The following is a 24983-nucleotide window of genomic DNA, read 5'->3' as shown; positions in this document are numbered from 1 at the left end:
CCTCAGAACAGGGGGTGTCAGGACTGGGAGGGGGCTTAGAACAGGGGGTGTCAGGACTGGGAGGGGGCTTAGAACAGGGGGTGTCAGGGCTGGGAGGGGGCTTAGAACAGGGGATGTCAGGGCTGGGAGGGGTCTTAAAACAGGGGGTGTCAGGACTGGGAGGGGGCTTAGAATGGCAGATCTCAGGGCTGGGAGGATCAGAGTACATCAGATTGGGAGGAATTATAGTGATTATCTTTGGCCCTCTTATTTTAAAAATGAAGACAATGAAGTCTGGAACAGCTAAATGCCTTGCCCCAGGACCTGCAATAAAGTCCTGGCAGAACCAGAACTTGATCTCTGGCCTGCGCCTCCCAGTATGATGTTCTTTCCATACACAAACAGGAGTAAAATCATTTATTTGATTTCTAACCTGTATATGTCCTTTCAAGTTCGCTGGTGTTTTAAAATCCCCTTTCATGACCTAGGAAAGAAAAATCAAAAGCCAATGACCCAGTTTGAAGAAGGCACATACCCAAGATTTGAACTTTTGGCCCTCTACCAAGAGAGTCCATTACCAAGGCTGCATAAAATAAAAACAATAATAATAGTACACAATAGTACTGACATTTCTATAGCATGTTAAACACACTATCTCATTCGGTCCCTTTTCAGGTGCTGGAAATCCATATGTTATACTCATGGTACGGATGAGGAAACTGAGGCTCAGAGAATGAATAAATTTGCCTTGGGTTATACAGATAGTCAAAGATGGGGCAGAGACCCAAACCGTGTAGGTGTAATATTATTATCATTAATAACATTTTATTATTAATTTACTTATTATTAATAAATCACATACAGACCTGTAAATAAATAAATTATTAATAATGCTTTATTGTGTTATATTATAATTATATATGATATATATTTAAATAAAATATGTTTTTACTTTTTTTAATATACAGTTTTTACTTCAAGTCTTTCCCACATGAAAGGGCTTCTTTCTTAGGAGTTAACCTACGTGGAGACAGTGTAGGGATGATACCCAGGTGTCAAATGAAATCCAGAAGTGAAATGACTCATCTAAGGTCACCAGGATAGTGAGTGGCAGAGCCAAGAGTCAAACGTAAATCCTTTGACTTTCTAGTATGATGATTATTGGTGTTATTATTATTGTCATCACGATCCCTACAGTAATGATTGTTATTGAGTTGACATTGGAATGACATCTTAAGACTGTCAGCCTAGAAAGAGACTTTAGAACATAACAGATAAGAAGAAGAAGCACCAGGTGTGGATTCAGAGAACCTGGATTGGAATCCCATTTCTATTATTTCTTCTTTTTACATTAATTTGTTTTTATTTTGTTACTGAAAAAGTTTTAAGGAAAAAAGTCTGCTAGCCTTTTCTCTCTGTGCTGCAGAGGGTTCAGAGTAGTGGGAAACTGGAAATTGAGAGAAGGGGGAAAAAGTCGATCATTTTTCTGACTGTGTTACCTTGAGCAAGTAATTAGCCCTCTCAAGGCTCTTAAAGGGGGAAATTAGACTAATTAGATTCTTCTGCTCAATAATCCTTTATGGTTTTTATACAATACATCATTTGAGACTCATCTCCATTAAAGTAGAGGAACTAGTTTAAAAGAGACTGATCCAAGGTCACACAACTAGGTAATGGAAGAGCCAAGATTTGAATCTAGATCTTTTCACTCCCAGTCCAGGACTAGTGTAAGGCTTGAAAGATGGGCACAACCCAGAGCATCTGGGAAAAATACTATTCTACTCTTCTGTAGATGGCAATCAAGACTTCAATTGCAGGGCAGGTCGGTGGCTGAACAGATAAAGAGCCAGGTTTGGAGACTAGATTCAAATCTGGCCTCAGACACTTCCCAGCTGGGTGACCCTGGACAAGTCACTTGACCCCCATTGCCTAGCCCTGACCACTCTTTTGCCTTGGAATCAATACACAGTAGTGATTCTAAGACAGAAGGGAAGGGTTAAAAAAAGACTTTGGTAGCCCTCCTACATACCTGTAAACCCTTGGATGGAGGCGAAGATGCCAGGGGGCTTAGAAAATGCCCCAGAGTTGCATTTGTTAAGTCTTACAGTCTACAGTTCTTCCCCGATCAGCCCCCAAGTGGAAGGAGCCATCTGCTTACCCGATTTGTATTATTGATGACAATGGGATCAGGAGTGCCATAGTTAGGTGGGTTTGCATAGGGATCATAGCCGAGCCTGGCCAGCATTGGGGCAATCTGAGCCATGTCCTTTAGCACATCTACTGGAATGTGGCCAGTCCATTTGGACAGAGCTTCCAAGTTCACAGGCTTGATGACTTGGTCGGTTGATCTCTCTATCCTGGGGAGAGAAAAATGACATTCACAAGATCACAAAGCCGAGCACAAGCAGCAGATAGGACGAGGTGCTCATCTCCAACCATGAAATGTTATAACGTTGTTTTAAAAATTTTAAACCCTCAGCTTCTATCTTAGAATCAATATTATCTATTGGTTCTAAGGCAGGAGAGCAGTAAGGGCTTAAGTGACTTGCCCAGGGTCACACAGCTAGGAAGTATAGCCACCTAGCATCCCTCAATATGATAAGGTTTTGCTAATTCTCTCATGGGGCGATAGTCTGGCATGCAGAGCAAAGGGCTGGACTTATGTAAAATGGAGATTTGAACCCTAGACTTCAATCCCCAGAAGTCCTTGGTGCTTCCCAGAATTCCCTATAATCTCACCTGAGTCTCCCCCTGGGGCGAGATCACAATTTAGTATTTAAAGGGCTCTCTGCCTCCCAAGAGCTATCTTCCTGGACTCGGAGATGGCAAGATGTAGTGAGTAAGATGTGAATGGGCTAATGTGCCCTAGGCACGTGTTTTATTATTTTGTATCTTTGATTTCTAATAATCTTTAATAAACCTCATAAAAATATAATATTTCTGTTACTTGAAACCAACTTAGAAGTCAGAGGATCTAAGTTTAAGTCCTGTCCTCACACTTATTAGTTGTGTGACCTTGGACAAGTCACCTAAAGTTTCGGGCAACTCTCCATTAAGATGCAGAGATCTAGACTGGGGAAGGGAGGTCTCTCTATAGGAAAAAATACCCCCCCCCACTATAAAAAACCAAAACAGACACATTTATGAGTATCTCCTATGTGCAGGGTTCTCTGGGATAAAAAGTGATAGGGATTCTTCTCTCAAGAAGCCGTAATCACAGAATCTCAGAGGTAGATGGAAGCTTAGAGACCGTCATCCAAGACTTCTTCATTGTATCTCCACCAACAGCTCATCTGCCCTTGCTTGGAGACTTCTCATGAAGTGGAACTCACTCCCTTCCCTCAGCAACCCATTTCCCTTTGTGACAGGACTGTTAAGAGAGTTTTTGCTCACACCCTGCCTAAATGTGGGTCATTGATGGAGAATAAGTCTAATTCAATGGGTAATAAGGTGGTACAGAGGATAGAGCGCTTGGAATCAGGAAGATTCTGGGTTCAAATCTAGACTCCGATACTTACTAGCTATGTGACTCTGGGCAAGTCAATTTACCCTATTTGCCTCAGTTTCCTCATCTGTAAAATGAGCTGAAAAAGGAAATAGCAAACTATTCCTGTATCTTTGTCACAAAAACCCCAAATGGGGTCACAAAGACTCAAACTTCACTGAAAATGAGCGAACAACTCTATTCTCCTGACAGCCCAACAGATCCTTGAAAGAAGCTCTCATGTCTCTCCCCAATATGCCTAGTTCCTTCATTGACTCTCACATGGCATGAGCTCAAAGTCTTTTATTGTCATTTTAGGCTTGGCCCATCCTTTAGACTCATCTTCCTTAATTCATATCTAGCCTTACATATTTACTATCTGTGTGACACAGGGCAGACTTCACCCTGTTTGCCTCAGTTTCCTCATCTATAAAATGAGCTGGAGGAGAAAAGGGCAAACCACTCTGGTATCTTTGTCAATTAAACCCCAGATGGGGTCAAGAAGAATAGAACCCGACTAAACAAGAATAACAGTAACTAGCTTCCCAGTACCTTCAGGGATCCAACTTGGGCGAGATATCCAACATCCCTGGGTCTCAGTTTCCTTATCAGCAAAATGATGGGAGAAAGGCAGCTCCTATTGGGAGCTAGCTTCAGAATTGGGAAGAGACGAGTTCAAGCAGAGCCTCCAACACAGACTTACTGGGAGGCCTTTGGATAAGTGACTGAACCATTTGATGCCTCAGGTACCTCTCTAAGATTACAAGTCAACAGAGGGGGTTTCCTCACTGGAAGTTTTTATATGTCAATAAAATCACAATTCTGGTTCAAAAACAAATAAAAAAATAAGGCTGTTGGACTAGATGGCTTATGAGTCCTCTAGATATGGGAACCCGCCGTTATCCAGACTCACTCTAACCTCCATAGCCTCTTTGTTTTGTTCACAACACAACTCCTAAATGGGTCTCGGGAACATATAGTATTATCTCAAAAAATTCTCATCCCTGCTGGCACACTAGTCACCTGGAGCACTGTTAGGGAGGCCACAAATTCCCACACCTACCAGGGTTTGGGGCACCTAAGGAGCTGTTCGTGATGCCTCCCTCTATCTCAGAAAAATCCCATCATGCTGCCATCTTGGAACCTCTTGCAATGGCTGGCTCATGAGGGATCTTTGCAGTGACATCTCAGAATCTTTGAAGTGCTGGGGGATGAGAGTTATGGAAATTCATGGCTAGAAGCTACCACTGAGTCCAACTCATTAGCAGTCATAATTCTCCTGAGCAGAATTTAGGAAGAAAACATACTTAAGAGTAAGAAAGTTGGTCTTGGGTTCATACTGTCACAGAAGACGTACCTAGTAATTACGCTCCTAACCCCTCCATGGAACAGATAGATGCCTGGGCAAACTAAGGAGAGTTCCTCCCTACTTCTTCACCAAGAGATACCAACCATTAAGCCAAGATTGTAATTTGGGTGCTGTCCATAGTCCCCATAATGCCACGATTCACTCTGAAACCTGGACACAAAACATTAGAGAACTGGAACAATTTAGAAGAAATGGAGCTTGAGTAAAAGACAAATCTGCGTTAATTAGGTAGTACAGTGGATGGAGGCTGGGCTTGGAATCAGCAAGATTCATCTTCATGAGTTCAGATCTGGCCTCAGATACTTACTAGCTGTGTGACCCTAGATAAGTCACTTAGCCCTGTTTGCCTCAGTTTCCTCATCTGTAAAAAAGGTCTGAAGAAGGAAATAGCAAACCACTTCAGTATCTTTACCAAGAAAACCCTCAACGGGGTCATGAAGAGTCTGACATGATTGAAATAACTCAATGCCATGTTACAAACTGAAGTTTCAGTGTTCCCAACATCATATTTACCATGACCCTAACTTTAGATCTTGGGGGAAAGAGAAGGAGGAGTTTGGGGCCATTTGGACAACTTGGGGTAAAAGCATGGAAGAGCTCTGGGAAAGGTCTGGAAGCCATTGGAGAAACAAACAGCAGCTCTTCATTCTTGCAAGTGTTCTGGAATAAGCTTTTTCTCCAAGATGACTAATATCTAATATCATGAGATCATATCAATTGAAATTCAGAGAAGTGAAATGAATGATCAAAAGCCACAGGGGTAATAGAGTAGCTGGGGGTGCCACAGTGCACAGAGTACTGTCCCAAGTCAGGAAGACTCATTTTCCTGAGTTCAAATCTGGCCTCCGACACTTACTAGCAGCATGACCCTGGGCAAGTCACTTTACTCTGTTTACCTTAGTTTCCTCATCTGTAAAATGAGTCAGAGAAGGAAATGGCAAACCACTGCAGTCTCTTTGCCAAGGAAACCCCCACTGGAGACATGAAGAGTTAGACATGACTGAAAAATGAGTAAAGAATACCATACAACTAGTAAGTGGCAGAATTATGGTTCCCCGACTCCCAAAGTAGGGATCTTGCCCCTGAACTTATATATAACTTTTCCGTGAACACTGGGGAAAGCTGGCCATCTAAGACCTGGAAATAAGAGTTCAGAATGGCTAAGAGGATGGTTAAGAGGAAAGAATACTGGAGCTGGAGTCCAGCAGGAAGGGAGGAAACCTGGCCTTTCTTCCTGGCTCAGCTCCTCACTGACCCCATCAGGAGGCTTCTTCTACACTTCTAGGCCTCTGGTTGTTTACTGTAAAACGGAGATAAGAATATTTGCTCTACCTGCCATTCGGGATTGGGGGAAGAGGGCCCTTTTGCAAATCTTCAAGCCTGATGAAAACAATGAACAGGACATTCTGATACTTTACTGAGGCTGGGAAGACTCCATCCTAGGATGGTGGCATCTGAATGTTTTGATAGAAAATAATTATATAACAAAGTCTCAGGAGAAATCATTGCCTCATACCACAGACTGGGTGATCCTGTGTATTTACACACACACACACACACACACACACACACACACACACACACACACACAAACACAACTAATCCTGCTCTCTTTAGAACCTGAATGTCAGCTTTGTCCACAAGAAACCATCATTAAAACAGATTCCTGGTGGCAGCTATATAGCTTAGTAGATTGAGAGCTAGGCACAGAGATGGGGAGGTCCTGGGTTCAAATCTGATCTCAGATACTTCCTAGCTGTGTGACCCTGAGCAAGTCACTTAACCCCCATTGTCTAGCCCTTATCTACTGTGAAACCAACACTTAGCATCCATCCCAAGACAGAAAGTAAGGGTTTAAAAAAAAAAAAGAAGAGGGAAGGAAGAAGGGTATTCTAGGCTTGAGGCACAGGGGAGCTAAGTCATGGAGACGGGAAATAAAATGTTTCACGTAGGGAATAGACAAGAGGCCAGTCTGGCTGGAATGTAGAAAATATTTGTGGGAATAATATGAATAACAAATAGTAGTCGTAATAAAAGAACAAGAATAGCTAACATTTCTGTAGCACTTACTATGTACCAGGCACGGTGTTAAGCCCTTTAGAAATATTATCTCATTTGATCCTGCAGCAGCCCTGGGAGGTCAGTGCTATTATTATCCCCATTTTACAGATAAGGAAACTGAAGCAAACAGAACTTCAGTGATTTGCTCAAGGTCATGCATCTACTAAATTGCTAAGGAATTTCTAAGGAAAGATTTGAACTCAAGTTCAATACTCTATCCATTGTGCCACTTAGCTGTCAATAATAGCAACAAAAATTATGATAATTATCTCTAAGACTGATCACAGTTAGCATTTATGACTTTAAGGTTTACAAAACGATTTACACAGATTAACTCATTTGATCCTCACAACAACCCTGTGAGGTAGGTGCTATTATTACGTCCCCATTTTAAAGATGAGGAAATTAAAATTAAATTAATTCATTAAATTAAATGAATTATGAATTTATGGTCTCCTCTACTAGCAGCAATGCAATAACCCAGGACAATTCTGAGGGACTTGTGAGAAAGATGCTATCCACATCCAGAGGAAGAACTGTGGGAGCGGAAACACAGAAGAAAAACAACTGCTTGATCACAAGGGTCGATGGGGATCTGATTGGGGATGGAGATTCTAAATGATCACCCTCGTGCAAATATCAATAATGTGGAAATGGGTCTTGATCAATGACACATGTAAAACCCAGTGGAATTGCTCAGTAGCTATGGGAGGGGAGAAGAGGGGAGGGAAAGAACATGAATCATGTAACTCTAAAATTAATTACTTAAATAAAAATTTCCAATCCCAAAACCAACCAAATAAATAAATTAGATTAATTAAAGAGGAGGAGGCAAACAGAGATTTAAGTGCCTTGTTAGAATCTAGTTTTGAACTCCGGTCTTCCTCCTTCCAATGAATGGAATAAACCAGGAAAGAATTGTAGATTTAATGTTGGAAGGAATCTTAGAGGTCCTTCCTTTTATGGATGAGGAAAAGTCTTACGTGAGTTAAGATCATGCCACCAAGAAGTATCTAAGGTAGGTTTTGAACCCTAATTTGCCTGACTCCTTAGAGCAAGAATACTGGAAGGGAACTCTAGCCCTGGTAGACCAACCCTCTGATTTTACAGATGGGAAAAGAGAGCCAGAGAGGTGATGGGATTCAGGGTGAGTTAGCTGGTCCCTAGGACAAAGGAGGGCTGAATCTAGAGCCTCGGAGCACTGTGAGAGGACAGACAGACAGACAGACAGACAGAAGAGTTGGCATTTTATCCCAGAGGGACTTCCTAGGAAGTTTCTGCTGTTGCTTGAGGTAGGGCAGGGAGGGAGCTGGTCAGGGCTACGCTTTGGAAGCATCTATTTGGTGCCGCTCCAGCCCGGGTCTCCTACTCACTTGGACAGAGAGACGCCGCCGGGCTTGCCGATGAGGTCCTCATGGTGCAGCACGGCCTCGCTCCAGTCGATGCCCAGGAACTTCATGATGGTCTGCAAGGTGCGCCGGGGGTGCAGCACCAGCTGCTCGTAGTAGACGGGCAAGCACTTGGCCCTGCCCACCTCCATGCACTGTGAGTACATGACCTCGATGGCTTTGTTCCACTTGGTCAGGCAGTCCCGGTAGCTGTTGAGATCGAAGCCGGCGATGGTCACCTTGCGGGTGATCATGGAGTGCACGGACGCCCGCCCGTCCCGCACCATGAGCAGGAACTTGGAGTTGGGGAAGAGGCGGGAGAGATAGACGGAGGATTTGAGAGTGAACGGGTCCTTGTTGCAGAGGACGCGGGCCGGCTCGCCGTGCTTGGCGATGACCTCCAGGATGAAGGCCTGCATGGCCGCGTCCAGTACTTCGTCCGTGACCCCGGCTTCGTCCAGGCGCATCTTCTCCCTCCCGGAGCGCGACCAGGCCTGGCGCATGGCCAGCACACGGGGGATGATCCGGGTCTCCTCGCCGCAGCGCACCTCCGGGTGAGCGTCCAGCATGGCGCGCATCAGGGTGGTCCCGCTGCGGGGCACCCCGCCGACGAAGATCAGCGGCATCTCCTTGCTGTAGCGGTACTCCACCTGGTTGGCGCCCACCATCACCAGCTCCTCCTGCTCGGGCCGCATCATGCCATGGCTGCGGCTCAAGGCCAGCAGCTGCTGGCACATCAGCATCTGCTGCCCCACGTGGGTGGCCAGTGCGAAGGCCAGCATGAGGCCGGCCGCCAGGAGCAGCCGCCGAGCGCTCAGCCGCATGCTGGGCCCAGGACTGGGGGTGGGACGGGGCACGGCCGAGGTGCCCTCTTCAGCTCTCTGTCAACAGGCCGCCCACCCGGCACGTACCTGCGGAGAGAGGGGCACATGTCAGGGAGGCATCCTCAGCAAGTCAGTCCGGGCCTCTCTGGCCCGCCCCTGGCTAATCACCGCAACTCATGGGCTTTGGACGTCTGCAGTTTAACAGGGAGGTCTCAGGGCAGCTCATCCCACCCTCTCGCTTTACAAAAGAGGAAACTGAGGCCCAGGAAGGCAAAGGGACTTAGGTCAAAAAGGGACTATAGAAGGCTGAATAAATATTGATTAAATACCTTTTAGGGGTCAGCACTTTTTATAAATACCTCATTTGGTCTTCCCAACAACCCTTCGAGGTAAATGTTATTATCTACCATATATATGCTATATATAGAATACATATTATTATCCTCCTTTTATAGTTGAGGAAACTGAGGCAGACAGAGTGACTCTCCCTGAATCATATTGTATTGGGGGCAGAGTTTGAACTTGGGCCTTCTTGACTCCAGGTCCAGCGCTCCATCCACTGTACCACCTAATGGTCTCAGAACTAGCCTCACTCCCTCATTTTATAAGGGAGTGTGAAGACAGGACCATTTCTCCCCTTTTTAGATTTAATCACCAGAAGGGTATACACCCCACTTATCCTTAAGTATGGGGAGGTCTGTGACCCACGTGTGCGATAGTGGGTGAAGAATCAGAATTGACTGACTGCCTCCTGGGAAGTCCTAAGCAAAGCTAAAAGCTTCAATTGGTCCAGGTAAAGTGGAAGGAAGGAAGGAACAGGAAGTGACAAAAGCAAGGGTCTTTAAAAGTGGCAAGAACTTCCTGTGACCAGCTCTTTCATTTTGGAACTTGATCCTGAAGGAGTTCCAGCTTTAGGCCCTTGGACTGCTCTTCTATTTTCCCTTAGGACTACCACATGGTGAGTGAAAAGGCTGACTCCCTTTCCCGGCTTTTCTAGAGGCACTAACCTCCAGAGAGGCCTCGTGGCTAGAACCTTTGTTTTATTTACCTCTGGGCCCCCTTTGCTGGGGCCTCTGAAGCCCTGCCTGGTTCGGACTCATTTCCTTACTTTCACTCTTTCCCTCTATTTTGTAAATAAATTGCTATAAAGTCATTCTGACTTGAGTAATAATTTCTGGCGACCACACGCTTATAAATTTAGTCCAACCCTTTACTTTTTAACCTTAACAGGAGGAAGTGGAGGTCCATAGAGGATATGGAAGTGACTTGTCCAAAGAGAGCTAGGTAGTGAGTAGCAAAGCTGGCACTGGAACTCGGGTCCTTTGACTTCGAATCCAGAGCCCTTGCCACAGGACCACGCTGCCTTAACCTCACTGATTTAACAGCCTCCCCCCTCCCCTCCAGGGATTAAAGTTGTTTCCTACAACTCTTTCCTACACGGTTTCCTTTTCTCTGTCCCCTGAAGGATAATACCTGACACATAATGGGAGTTCAAGAAAGATTTGTCCATCAAGAGGTTCTACTTTGTATCTTAGAATTCTAAATTCTCACGTCTAGAGTTAAAAGAGACCTCAGACACCGCTGAGTCCAACACTTCCCTTTTACAGATGAGGAAACAGAGGCTGAGTGGCTTGCCTTAATAATAATGATAACTAACATTTATATAGCACCAACTCTGTCAGGCACTGTGCTAAAGTGCTTAACAATGATTATCTAAGTTAGTCTTCACAATAACCCTGGGAGGCAGGTGTTACTCTAATCCCCATTTTACAGTTGGGGAAACTGAGGCACATAGCAGCTAAATGACTTGCTTGAGTCCAACATCCTTTAGGGAGTAGTAAAGGGAGAATTTGAGCTCAGATCTTCTGCCTACTAAGTCAGTGCTTTCCACTATTTCACATTAACTTCCTGTCTATCTTCATACCTGCTATTTCCTATTAGAATCAATGTTCCTTGAGGGTAGGGGCTAGAAGTTATTCATCATTTTTTTTAACCCTTGCCTTTCATCTTAGAATCAATACTGTGTATTGGATCCAAGGCAGAAGAGTGGTCAGGACTAAGCAATGGGGGTTAAGTGACTTGTCCAGGGTCACACAGCTGGGAGGTGTCTGAATCCACATTTGAACCTAGAACTTTCTCCATCTGGCTCGCAATCCACTGAGCCACCTAGCTTCCTTTTCTTCTTCTTCTTCTTCTTTTGTCCTAACAGATGTTGAGACAGTGTGGTGCAGTAGGTAGAGCTGAACTGCCACATACTGGTTGTGTGAACCTCTTAGTGCTATAAATAAAAGACTAGAAGACTTAAAAAACCTCAAGCAAAGAGACAACAATAGTGGGCCGAGGACCCCTGCTTATTCAGTAACTCAAATGTAAGGCACAACTCAGTCAAACAAGGTGTGCCTATGAAATGATCTATCATGCACCAGAGGATACAAAGCCCAAAAAAAATCAGACCCAAAGGAAAATCCATCCATCCATATGTAAATGTGAATTACAAAGAAGGCAAATACAAAATTGTGGCATAGTGGATAGAGCACCAGGCCTGAAATCAAGAAGACCTGAGTTCCTATCTGGCCTCAGATACTTCCTAGTTTTGTGACCCTGGACAAGTCACTTAACTCTGTTTGCCTCAGTTTCCTCATACATAAAACGAGCTGCAAAGGAAATGGCAAATCCTTCCATTATTTTTGCCAAAGAAAACCCCAAATGGGATCCTGGAAAGTTGGATGAAATGGAAATGACTGAACAATAAAACACTAGCATTCAGGGGGATATGTAATAATAATTTACATTTCTAAAGGGCTTAAAACTTCAAAAATTGAGTTCGCGATCCTTAATTTGATTTCCACACCAATCTTGAGATATAGGTTCAATTATTATCCTCATTTTGCAAATAAGGGAAATGAGGCAGAGAGACGTTAAGTGACTTACCCAGGGTCACATAGCTAGTAAGTATTTCAGAAAGGATTTGAACTCAAGTCTCCCTGACTCCAGGTTTAGTGCTCCAACCAGTGAGCCACCTAGCTGCCTGTGTAAGAGGCAGGAACGGCAGAGATTCTAAGAAAAACCACATACCTCCTATAGTCTGAAGAAATTAGATCAGAGGATCATCAATTTAAAACTGTCTGACATATCCTGGAGAGATAGATGGTACTATATTCCAAAAGTACGTGCAGGATGTTGTGATGAATAAAACATAATACATTCATTAAGAACATTATTCCTTGTTTTTTTGTATTTTCCCATTCAGTGGATATTCATGGTACGACTATTCTTGTGCAGGGTAGGGGAAGGTCTGGAAAATATGGCAACATTAAAATGGAGTCTAAATGGGGGTGGCTAGAGCCCTTGCCCTGGATTTGGGAGGACCTGGGTTCAAATCCAGCCTCAAACCCTTCGTAGCTATGTGACCCTGTTTGATGAGAAAAATGCAGTATTTAAAAAAAAAAACCCTCACCTTCAATCTTGGAATCAATACTGTGTATTGGCTACAAGGCAGAAGAGTGGTAAAGGCTAGGCAATGGGGGTTAAGTGACTTGCCCAGGGTCACACAGCTAGGAAGAGTCTGAGGCCAGATTGGAACCCAGGACCTCTCATCTCTAGGCCTGGCTCTCAATCCACTGAGATACCCAGCTGTCCCCCCAAATGCAGCATTAGTAATATTTCTATGGGAAATCATTTTCCCCTTAGCCTCTCCAGAACAGGCTGAGACTTGTACCTTTTGTCTTTTGAGTTTCAAGGTCCACCTCCTCAGTGGCTATTTACCAAATGGAGATGTCTTGAAATAAAAGGGGGGGGGATCGAGTCATGAGCTCTCAAGTGGTATTTAAAAATCTGTGGGAGGGAACTCCCAGGGTCTTTGATTTTCCAGAGGATCACAGACCCCCAATTTACTGACTAAATGCTAGTCTAATGAAGAAATTGATATTCTTACTCAAACACTAGTCTCTTGAATGTTTTGAATAGCAAGTCACAGAACCCTATTTGCCTAGCCCTTGCCTTTCGGTCTTAAGAGTTATTACTGGGAAAGAAAATTACTTTAGTTGTTGTTGTTGTTGTTTTTTAATGGAGTCAAGAGCATGTATAGGGATGGAGGCCTGATGGAGAGTCACTGCTACAGCTGAAAAAAAATCAACAAAAAACACTGAACAAAGACCTAGATTCAAATCCTGACTCTTGTGACTTATTTCTATTCTTGGATATTCTTCCCTGATCCAGGTCTTGGCTGCTTGAACTGTAATCATCATCATCATCAGCAGCAGCAGCATTTATGTAGATTTAATATTTACAAAACATTTTATAAATACCATCTCATTTTATTCTCACAACAACTTATCAAATATAAAATAGCATCCCCATTTTATAGATGAGGAAATTGAGGATGGTTAGGTTAGGTTAGAAAGAGGATCACACAGCAAGCAGGTTTCTAAGGCTATACTTGAACTCAAGTCTTCCTGAGTCCAAGTCAACCTGGCAGCTTCTATAAAGCTTCTATAAGGTCAGATGAGACAGCTATGGACCTGGATTCAAGTGCTTCCCCTGCCATTTAGTAGTGTGTGACCAGAGGCAAGTTATTTAACCTCTTTAAGACTCATTTCTCTAGAGGCAAAATGAGGTAGTAGACCTCTAAGGTGTTTTCTAGCTCTAACAAAGAAGGGCCCCCCTAAAGGTTAAAACAAATGTCACACTGTTGGTGAACTAAGGCTCATGCTCTTTGTACAGAAGACATTTTACCAGAATCTCTTTCCTCTTATTTTATACAAACTTCCTACAAACTTAGCAATGTCATTTCCTGGGCCACAGCAAATTAGAAACAGAAAATGAGAAGCAAGTCTGGGAAAGCCAGGGTCTGTGACAGAAGCAAGAAGTGATAATGGATGTCCTAATAGCAAGAGATTTTTTTTTAAACCCTTACCTTCTGTCTTGGACTCAATACTGTATAATGGTTCCAAGGCAGAAGAGCGGTAAGGGCTAGGCAATGGGGGTTAAGTGACTTGCCCAGGGTCACACAGCTGGGAAGTGCCTGAGGCCAGATTTGAACCCAGGACCTCCCATATCTGGGCCTGGCTCTCAAACACAGAGCAAGAGATTTGATAGAAAAACTACAAAAAAGTAGACATAAGATTTGTGCTTCTTTGGCAACTGGGCTCATTACTTAATGGCACATCTATGGGACACAGTCTCGTGACAATCCTAAGCCATTAGGGAAATGGCCAATAATGTCCTGTCTTCTGCTTGAGAAGGCAGGGAAGGATGCCATACATTTGAGGGGCTCTATTAGAAAGCAGCCTGCTCCCTATTGGGCCGCCTCAAACCTGCTGATGTGTCCAGGCTAACTAGATCCCATCGTAGCTACCTTGTTCTGCTTTATTATACTAGAACAATGGACAGGGGGGAGAGTAGATCCCAGCTCTGCCTGACTCTTGGCCCCACTCTTGGCTCCATAATCTTTCTACCTTACACTCTGGTCCCTGAGTTGGGAAGATGGAATAATATATGTTGGGAGCTGTCCAACCAACCACTGAATGGATGGATTTGAATCTAGAGCTTCCTGACTCTTCCTGTGTGACTCAGGACAAGTCATTTAATGTCTCTCTGCCTTAGTTTCCTCATCTATAAAATGAGGACAATAATTGTAAGACTGGTATGGGAATCAATTCAGATATATGCCTCTTTACTCAATCATATTTCTCAGCATCTCCATCTTCCTTCAAAGCCCAGCTCAGGTACCTCCCACAGAAGACCTGCTATCTCCCCAAGCCCCTGAAATTATTCTGTAGTTACTCTGTGTATACATTGTCTGTAAATATACTATATACATTGTTTCTCCCCAGTGGACTGTAGGTGCCTTGATGGCAGGGACTGTTTCTTTTTAGTCAATGTATCCCCCGAAAATGCCTCCTACACTGCTTGGCACATCTAGTAGGTGTTACATTTTATCAATGGAGTTAGTTATCTCCTGAAACAGGGAGCCTGTCATCGTCAGAATTGTTGAGACAGAGGCTTGAGGGGATGGCCACCTATTCGGAAGGTCGCGGGTGAGATTCTGGTACTGGCTTTGACATTTGGAGGTGATCCCGAAGGCCCCTTCCAGTTTTGAGATCTTGGTGTTCCTCAGTATAGTTCTGGGTTATTCTTAGAAAGGGCACTGCAATGAATGGGGCTGTGGATCAAATCACCATTCCTGGGACTCCTGCAAACATTCACTTTTCTCGATACTATTCTCTTGTGTAGGTTTTCTCCTTAAGCAATTAGGGACTAAGTTTGCATCCCCCGACTAGTACATAATAAACACTTGTTGATTGATTTGTCCCTTCTCTATGGTTTCTTGTCTTCTTACACTTTACTCCTTAGGACCCAGATACACTAGTCTTCCTTCTGTTCTTCCACCTTTTATCTCTTTCCCTTGGCACCACTGTCCTCCATGCCTGGAGAGCTCTGACTTTCACCTTGCCCTCCTGGATCTTATGGATTCCTTCAAAACTGAGCTCCCAGAGTTCCCCAATCTCCCCAACAACCCCCCAACCTAAGCCCTTCCCTTTAATCTAATTATTTCTTCTAAGGACATGTGCTGTTTCTCCATTAGAATATAAGCTCCTTAAGGACAGGGAGGATATTTTTGCCTCTCTCTCTCTAACTCTTACTTAGTCCAGTGCTTTGGCACATAGTAAGTACATGGGCTTCATTCATTTGTTTACTTCATTCATTCATTCATTCATTCATTCATTCATTCATTCATTCATTCATTCATTCATCCCAATTTCAGGCCAAGTTTTCATCTCCAAGAGACCAGCAGAGGGCAGAGTATGGTGCAGGGAAATTTGTAATATAATTTACTGAGTCATTTTTCTAATATCCAATGCATTCCTGAAGCTAGGGGATGACCCCTTATATTAAAAAAACAAACAAACAATTTTTCTTGAGACTTTGAGAGTTGCTACAGCGATGGATCCAGGGTTCTTTCTGGCTCTCTCTTCCCCAGTCAGCCTAACCATAAACCAGTCCTGGCATCCTGGCTGCCTAAGCAGTTTACCTTCCAATTCCAGGAGACTTCAATAATACCAAGGTTTACCTGACCACAGGGGCTCCAGGGGTTGCCCCCCGTCTAGTTCCTGAAGCTTTTGGTAAGGCTGGCTGTCAGGGCCCTGGGAAAGGGTACTTAAGTTTTGCAATCAGAAGAAATACTGTTGCTCAAAGATCTCCAAGATCATTTCCCAGGATCAAAGTGGTAGAACTGGATGGCCTCTTGGAGCCTATTAAATTCAGCCCCCCTCATTTTACAAAGGACAACCCCAGAGCCTCAGGGACCTGCCTAAGCTTACAGAGGTAGTAGTAAGAAGCGCCTACTATATATATCCTTTTTAAAAAATCCTTTTTTTGATAAAAAAAATTAAGCTGAAACTCAATGAGAATCAAAGCACTTACTATATCCTTTTTTTAAAAAATATCCCTTTTTTTGATAAAAAAATAAGTTGAAACAAATGATTTGTCTAAGGACAAACAACAAGTGAGCAGTAGAATCGAGCAATAGAACTTAGGTCTCCAGATTTCTCATTCCACCTCTCCTTTAAATACATTAGGGCCAGGGTACATTGTAATCAGCGAACTTTATCACCACTTTGGGCCTTTCCCTATCACTCCATTAAAAAAGTAAATGTCTTATGGATAGGCAGCTTAGGTAGCACAATGGATAGGACAAACCAGTCTGAATAAGGAAGATCTCCATTTGAATCCCATCTCAATCAATTACTAGCTGTGTGATCCCTGGACAAGTCCTTCTTGGTGAGCCTCAGTTTCCCCTTTTGAAAAATCGGGACAATGATAGCTCTTATCCCACAGAGTTGTTGTGATCATCAAATAAGATAAATTATCATTATAATTATTATGTTTATAATATATAATTTATTACAATAATATAGTATCATGTTAGAATGTTATATTAAAATTTGATAATAGAATTCAAGACAGGTTTGTTCTTTGCCCTTATATTACTGGTAACTAGCACAGTGTTCAGCATACAGAAGGCATTTAATATTCATTGACTGATTATTTGATCTCTCATTTCCCCAAAATTAACAGTTCATCCTTTCCCCTAAATTCCAAAATTTTCTCCATTTGAGTAAATGGGGCTAGTGATTCTAGACCTGCCCTAGACCTACCGGGGTAGGTAGGCACCGAAGGCATTTATTCTCAGCCTCAGTTTCCTTTGCTGTAAAAGGAAAGGGTTAGTTTAGATGGTCTCGAAGGGCCCTTCAAGCTCCAAATCTTGGGGTCCTGTGTTGTTGCTGCTATTTAAAGAGGCCCAATGACATCATGGTGTGACGTCTTGACTTGGCTGTGAATTGGATTTAAGAATGGCCGTGGTCCTGGGAAGCCCACAGGAAGAAGAGAACTCACAACCAGGAAGCAACAAAAAGGACCAAGAAAGAGCTCACATTTACCAAAGCAAGGAAGACTGTGTGATGAGAGGTCTTTGCTTTTCGTAGGCACATGTATCGAATGAACTTAGCCACGTTATTTCCTGACGTGTGGTAGATTAGAAGGGAAGTGGAGCTGAAAAAGTTGATAAACACTTTTTAATGAGGTTAACGGACTCTGACTTGCTTTTTCAAAAAATGGACGATGACTAAAATAGTCTGCAGTTTTATTCGTCATAAAGCAGAGAAGAGGCCTCCGAGCCTCCTGAGAAGGCTGCACCTGACTTTGTGCTCTCGCTTGGGACAGATGGCATGGAGGACGGCACCTTCCCACAGGCCACAGGCTTGCTTTTGGGCCTCGTCAGCGAGGGGCGGAGATGAGATCCGCCTTGCCAGCCAGCAGAGGTTGTTTGTTGAGGCCAGGGATCAGTGTAAAAGAGGCCAAGGTCACGGATGTGGTAGCTGAGCACACATCGCCTCCCAACCCTTGGCCAGCTGTCTCCTAAGCACAGGCTTTGGATTCCCATGGGTAAGCATGTGAAGGGTAGGAGTGCAAATCCATCTCTGCTAGATGATAAAAAAAGAGCTCAAAGCATCCACAGTGCCCATGACGGCCACTGAGGACTGCAAGCATCCTATGTGAGGGGGGAAGAGCAGAAAGAAAGCAGGAGAGCTTTGAAATTAAACACAGAAGTGATGAGGCCAAAACAACTAAAGGAGAAAACAGGCCAAAGCAAAGTTAGGCACTTCTACCTGGAGCCATGACGAAAAGGCCGATAGAGGCGACCAGCTATAGGGGAGGGCCTCTGGTGTCCTAACTCAGGCACTCTCTAGAAGCTCTTCATTCTACATTCTTTCCCCCAGCAGCTGTGGCTACATAACATGGGGAGGAACCGTGATTCACTGAAAAGAATAGAAGCTTTCAGAGGAGAAGACAGAGGTTCAAATCACACTTCTGCTGCCCATTACTTATTATATGACTTGACTTAAGCCACGTAATCTCTCTAGGCCCGCTTCCTCATCTGTAAAATTGTGGGGGACATGATGAAACATGCTATCCACCTCCAGAGAGAGAATTAATGATCTGAGTGCAGACTGAATTTATTTTTCACTTTCTTGTTTTCTTGGGTCCCCCCCCTCAACATAGCTAATATGGAAATGTGTTTTGTATGACTTCATATGTATAATTGATATCACACACCTTTGCCTTCTTAATAAGTGAGAGAGGGGCTAGAGGGAGGAAGAGAATATGGAACCCAAAATTTAAAAATAAATGTTAAAATACATAAAGATTTTTAAGAATGGCTAAATTATATGATTTCTAGAGTTTTGTCTCTAAATTATACTATTCTATGATTTTCTTTGAGCCTCAGTCTCTGCCTATGTAAAATGGGCATAGTAATAACTGCACTAAGATTTTGTAAGTCTTAAATTATGACAAGGACATGAATTGTTATCATTACTCCCTCATCACTCAGAAACCAGAGGGAAATAACTCAAAAATTTGTCTTGCTTGGACTCCCAGGGTGCAATAGATATCTTAAAGGGCCCTTCTAGCTAGGATAGTCTAAATCACTAAATCCCAAGAACCATGATTGCATTTATTCTCCTAAAAAATGCAGTGACATTGATACCAAGAATACTCTGGGGGCATGTAAATGGATCTAGAGTCCCAGGACCAAAGAAGGAAGGTCCTAAGTTCAGATATGGCCTCAGACACTTCCCAGCTGTGTGACCCTGGGCAAGTCATTTTACCCCAATTGCCTAGCCCATACCACTCTTCTGCCTTGGAATCAATACTCAGCATTAACCCTAAGAAAGAAGGTAAGTGTTTAAAAAAGAAAAGGATACTCTGGCCATCAAAGGTAACAACTTACCCAGCACTCATAAAAAAGTTTTTGGGATACAAGTATTTCTTCTAAAATAATTCCTTTGTGACCAATAAGCCTCTTCTTAGGCCTTCCATCATTATAACAGCCTGCTGGTAAGTATCCCTTTCTCAAGTCTCTCTCCACTCCACTTAGCTGTCAAAGTGATTTTCCCAAAGTGCAGGCCTGATTACATCATCCCCCAACTAAATAGACTTCAATGGCTCCCTTTTACCTCTGGGATCAATAAAAAGTCCTGTTTGGCTTTAAAATCCTTCCTATCTTTCCAGCTTTTTAGCACCTTACTCTCCCCCACAATTAAGTTCACAGTAACATTGGCCCCCTTGCTGTTCTTAAAGAGGTTACTCCCATGTCCTGAGTCAGTGCCTCTTGCCTAGAATGTTCCCCCTCCTAGCTTTCTTAGGTTCCTTTTAATACTTAGCACAAATTCCACCTTTTTCAAGGAATCTGAGGGCAGGCACTATATCTTTTTGTCATTCTTTTCATCTTCATCCCTTAGCATAGTCCCTGGATTAATAAGTGTTTAATAAATTGTGCTTAATAAATGTTTATTGATTGACCAGAATTTGCAGAGAGGCATATTTAGGTTTGATGTCAGGAAAACTTCCTGCAAATTAGAACTCTCCACATTGGCAGGTTCTCTTCTTTACAAGAGATCTTGAAACAAACGCTGGATGACAACTAACTGGGGACAGTAAGGAAGGGATTTGGGATTAGGGACCTCTAACTGGGGACAGTGATCAGGGGATTTGGGATCAGGGCCTTCTAAATACTGTCAGTAGGCAGGAGATTTGAAATCAGGGACCTCTAACTGGGGACAGTGAGCAGGGGATTTGGGAATCAGAGACCACTAACTGGGGACAGTGAGCAGGGGATTTAGGATCAGGGACCACTAACTGAGGACAGTGAGCAGGGGATCTGGAATCAGGGACCACTAACTGGGGACAGTGAAGAGATTTTGGATCAAGTCTAGACTAGCCCAGCTGGTTTCTAAGGTCTCTTCCAACTCTGAGATTCTGCAATTCCTATTTTGGCTTGGTCTCCAACTAGTTATGTGATCTTGGCTAAGTCATTGAAGCTCTAAGACTCCTCATTTCCTCCTCTGTACAATCAACCACTACTATGAGTTTATTCCTTCTAGGAATCCCATTTCATTCAAGATATAGATCAAATGAGATCTTCTGTAGAAAGCCTTTCCTGTCACCACTCCAGGTGCTTTCTAGGGTCAGTCTTACATGAGTTATATATATATATATATATATATATATATATATATATATATATATATATATGTTTTTGTTGTCTTCCCCAATAGAATGTAAGCTCTTTGAGGACACACAAAGAGCTTCATCCATGTTCATGGAGTGATTAAATGATGATTGTGATTAGGTAAAGAGCTAGCCTTAGTATCAGGAAGCGCTTTAGTAGGCATGTACTAGCTTCATGACCCCAGGAAGTCCATTAACCCCCCAATGCCCCCAGAAAATAAGTCACACACCCACAAAAGGAAAAAAAAACAGTTATACAAGAGTTGCTGATATGTATTAGTGAAGGATATTTCCACACTGAGAACTCCATAGACTGATGAACCCACAGGTCTAGACTAAGAGAGATTCAAAGTAGTAGGAGCAAGAAAATAATTTCCCTTAAAAGTCAGTGATTTTCTTCTTTATTCCATCTTTTTAAAAATTTTGGTTTTCTTATCCACATGCCTCATTTACACGCTAAATATAGAAGGTACAACAACAGGACTTTACATTCTGCTTCTCATTGCTTTCAAGTACAATAAAATATTAATGTTGCCCAAGTGCTGGTAGGCAGCCCTATTAAATATTCAGCACATCACTCTTCCCTGCATGCCTGCCGACCAGTCATTCCCAAGACAGAGTCTCTGCAGAGGCATCACTTACTTTCCCAGGATGAGTCCATTGTATATTCTCTTCGTCTCTTCCTCTTCAATGGCCACGATAGGAGGATTCTTGGAGTAGGGCTGAAAAGAGAAAAAGAATAGTTTGATAATATAGTCCCATACCCAAAGATGTGGGAGGTCAAGTCTTAGATTTTTTCCCATGGTCCAAGTATGGGTTAAGAATTGGTCTTTGAGAATTTCTGCCCTAGCCATGCAGACACAAACTCTTGTGGGGCAACAGGTCAGTAACAGTGATAATGATTATACATGGGCATCTCCATCTCCTTAGGGCTTTTTGTCTGGGGGAACCAAGGTATTAGGATTTAAAAATCATGGTTTAGAGCATTTACCAGAAGGGACCTTAGAAAGCAGTCCAAAGGATCAAGTTTCAAATCCTAGCTCTGATATTTGGGTGACCTTGGGCAAATTCCTTGACCTCTCTTAGAGGCAACTAGGTGATGCAGTGGATAGAGTGCTGGGCCTGGGATCAAGAAGCTCTGAGTTCAAATATGACCTCAGACATTTACTAAAGGTATATCCCAGGGAAAGTCACTTAACCCTTGTTTGCTTCAGTTTCCTAATCTATAAAATGGAGATAATAATAGCAACTTGTGAGGATCAACTGAGATAATAATTGTAAAGTAATTAGCACAGTGCCTGGCACATAGTAAGAACTATATAAATATTAGTTATTATTATCATTAATATTGTTATGGCACCTCCCTTTTAGGATTGTTGTGTGAATCATATGAGATGATATCTCTAAATTGCTTAGCATAGTGCCTGGCACACAGTAAGACTTCTATAAATGCTAATTCCCTTCCATCCCTACTTCTAGGACTCAGTTTCCTTCTCTGTGAAATTAAGGTTTATACAATTCCACAAGGCCATGGTAAAATGAGCTATCTACTTTATAACAGAGAAGAGTGCAGATTGAGACAAGTATTTTTCCATCATGGCCAATGCAGGAATTAATTATGTTTAACTGTATACATTTGTCTTTTCAATGGAGGGGATGGTAGAAGGGAGAAAAAATAGGTTTTTGTTCATTAAAAAAGTTTAAAAGATACAAAAAAAAGAAAGAAGGGTGTTGTGATTCCGGAAAACAATTTGGAATTATATGAGAAAAAGATATGAAACCATCCATGCTTTTTGACCTAGAGAATCTACTCCTAGGCATATATCACAAGAAGGCTAAAGACAAACAAAAACAAAAGTTGTAAGTATGCAAGAATCAGAGTACTTTCTTTTTCTTTCTTTTTTTTAAACCCTCACCTCCCATCTTGGGGTCGGCAGAAGAGTGGTAAGGGCTAGGCAATGGGGGTCAAGTGACTTGCCCAGGGTCACACAGCTGGGAAGTGTCTGAGGCCACGTTTGAACCTAGGACATCCTGTCTCTAGACCTGGCTCTCAATCCACTGAGCTACCCAGCTGCCCCCCAGAGTATTTTCTGTGATAGTAATCAGTCAGTCAACAAACACTCTATTTATTAAGTGCTTGTGATGGAAAGTGGGACCAAAGTAACGACTCATTCCTTGAGGAATACGCAAACTCACTTTCAGGGCAGGAATGTAATTCATTATTGGGATGTCATAAATGGCAAACGAGAGGAATTCAGAAAAATACAAGAAGCCTTGTATGAACTGATACACACTGAAATGAGTAGAACCAAGAAAACAATAAGTACCATGATGGAAATGGAAAGAGCAATCATGTAAAAATAAATACTCTATAATGATCAAACTGGATCCTGAAGAGAGGACAGGATAGGGAGGGACTGGGCCTGTGATTTCACTAGTATAAGGAACTTCCAGGTGAGGAAATTTCTTCTTCTAATGCAGGCTGACAGTCCCCTTCAACTTATGTCTCAGAACAAGGCGGGGTTATATAATCTGCTCACAGCCACACAGCTAGAATATGGCAGGGAGAACTTGAGCCTAGTTCTTCCTGGTTTTTACCTCTCAGAAGCAAAAGAAAATGTACCTCCATCCTTTTATAAGAGGGATGGGGAATATGGGCATAGAATATTGCATATGCTGTCAAGAATGCCTTTTTTCAAAGTATCTGGTAAAAGGAAGTTTTCTGAGTGGAGGAAATTTAGAAATGAATATAATACTAAAACAAAAGGCATAAATTAAAACAAATCTGTCAGACTAGAGGGCATACAATGTAGTAGAAAAACTGTTAGATTTGGAATGCTGAATCTGGAGGTAAGAAGAGCCAAGTTCAAATTCTGGTTCTACTGCCTGCTTGCTCTGTGCTCTGGGACAAGTCATTTACCTTCTCTAAGATTCAGTTTATTTATCTGCAAAATCAAGGGAGTTGAACTATATGGTCCATAAAGGCCATTTCAACTCTAAATTCTACAAGTCGTTCTTGTCACCTTAATTAACACCTCTTTCACTCTTAATTAACAGGCAAGAGCAGAGGGTGATGGAATTTACTGTGTGGGTGTAGTTACTTGGAAGCCTCTCACTGCTCTGGCTTCCTTGGGCTTTTGGGAGCTTAGGTCAATTTTCCTCATCTCCCATTGAGAGAGCTATGCCCCATTTCAGGGAACAAAATACACCTTTTATAAGAGGTTTTCTTATCATATGGAATACTATGTCCAGACATAAGCCCCCCACTTTGAAGGCCAGAAACATGCTGGAATGGGAGCAGAGAAGGGTGACTTAGAAGGTAATCAGTCAGCAAGCCATGCCATAGGAAGCTCCACTAGGGGATTTTTTACTTAGTCTTGAGAAGAAAAGACTCGGGTATGTGTGAGGGTGTAAAAATGGAGATTTGAACCCCAGACTTCAATCCCCAGAAGTCCTTGGCACTTCCCAGAATGCTCTATAATCTCACCTGAGTGCAAGATCAGCATTTGTATTTAAACTGACTGTAACACCTACTTGATCTCTCTGCTTCCTCTTCTAAGCACATGTGTCTCTTAGGATGTAGTAAGTGAAATTGAGCGGGCTTATCAGTCCTAGAAACGTGGCTTATTGATTTGTATCTTTGATTTCTAATAATCTTTAATATACCTCTAAAAATATAATACTTTTAGTAGAGAAACTGTTACAAGGGAAAGGGACATGAGAACTATTTTCAAGTATCTAACCAGCAATCTTGTGAGAGGAAGGTTATCGAGTTCAGTAAAAAAAAATCCCTTTTCTGGAGTCAGAGGGCCAAGGTTCAAATCTTGCCTCTGATATGTTTACCTATGTGATTTTAGGTTACTCACTCAAATGACCTGGGCCTGAGTTTCCTCTTTCATATAAAAGGAGGACACTCTACTAGATGGCTCTTGAGGTCTTTTGCACCTCTAGATCTGTTATCCTCTAGTTCCTGACCTGGAGTTAAGAAGACCTGAGTTCAAATCTGACCCAGACATTTACCAACTGTGTGACCTTGGCCAAGTCACTGAAGCTGTTTGCCTTGGTTTCCTCATCTGTAAAATAAGCTGGAAAAGGAAATGGCAAACCATTCCAGTATCTTTGCCAAGAAAACCCCAAATGGGATGTAGACTCTAAATGATCATCCTTGTACAAACACCAACAACATGGAAATAGGTTCTGATCAAGGACACATGTGATACCCAGTGGAATTGTGCATCGGCTACAGGAAGGGGTGGGGGGAAGGGAGGAATGGAAAGAATATGATTCTTATAACCAAGGAATAA

At 42.7% G+C, this 24983-nt stretch overlaps 1 protein-coding gene across 9 annotated transcripts in view; it reads right to left on the bottom strand.

The window, feature by feature from the left end:
- The window catches only part of TPST2 (tyrosylprotein sulfotransferase 2), a 74922-nt gene that overhangs the window by 5994 nt on the left and 43945 nt on the right, over positions 1-24983 (bottom strand). For all 9 annotated transcript variants that reach the window (XM_056821563.1, XM_056821556.1, XM_056821564.1 and 6 more), the window contains 4 exons: positions 21322-21401; positions 8267-9192; positions 2138-2336; positions 413-463 (listed from right to left, as the gene is read on the bottom strand). In XM_056821563.1, coding sequence (XP_056677541.1) covers positions 413-463; positions 2138-2336; positions 8267-9105 — 1089 coding nt within the window. In that variant the 5' untranslated portion in view covers positions 9106-9192; positions 21322-21401. The remainder of the gene's footprint in view (positions 1-412; positions 464-2137; positions 2337-8266; positions 9193-21321; positions 21402-24983) is intronic.

Source organism: Monodelphis domestica, chromosome 3 (genome assembly GCF_027887165.1).
Source record: "Monodelphis domestica isolate mMonDom1 chromosome 3, mMonDom1.pri, whole genome shotgun sequence".
NCBI lineage: Eukaryota > Metazoa > Chordata > Mammalia > Didelphimorphia > Didelphidae > Monodelphis > Monodelphis domestica.
This window is presented reverse-complemented; position numbering and strand designations above follow the sequence as displayed.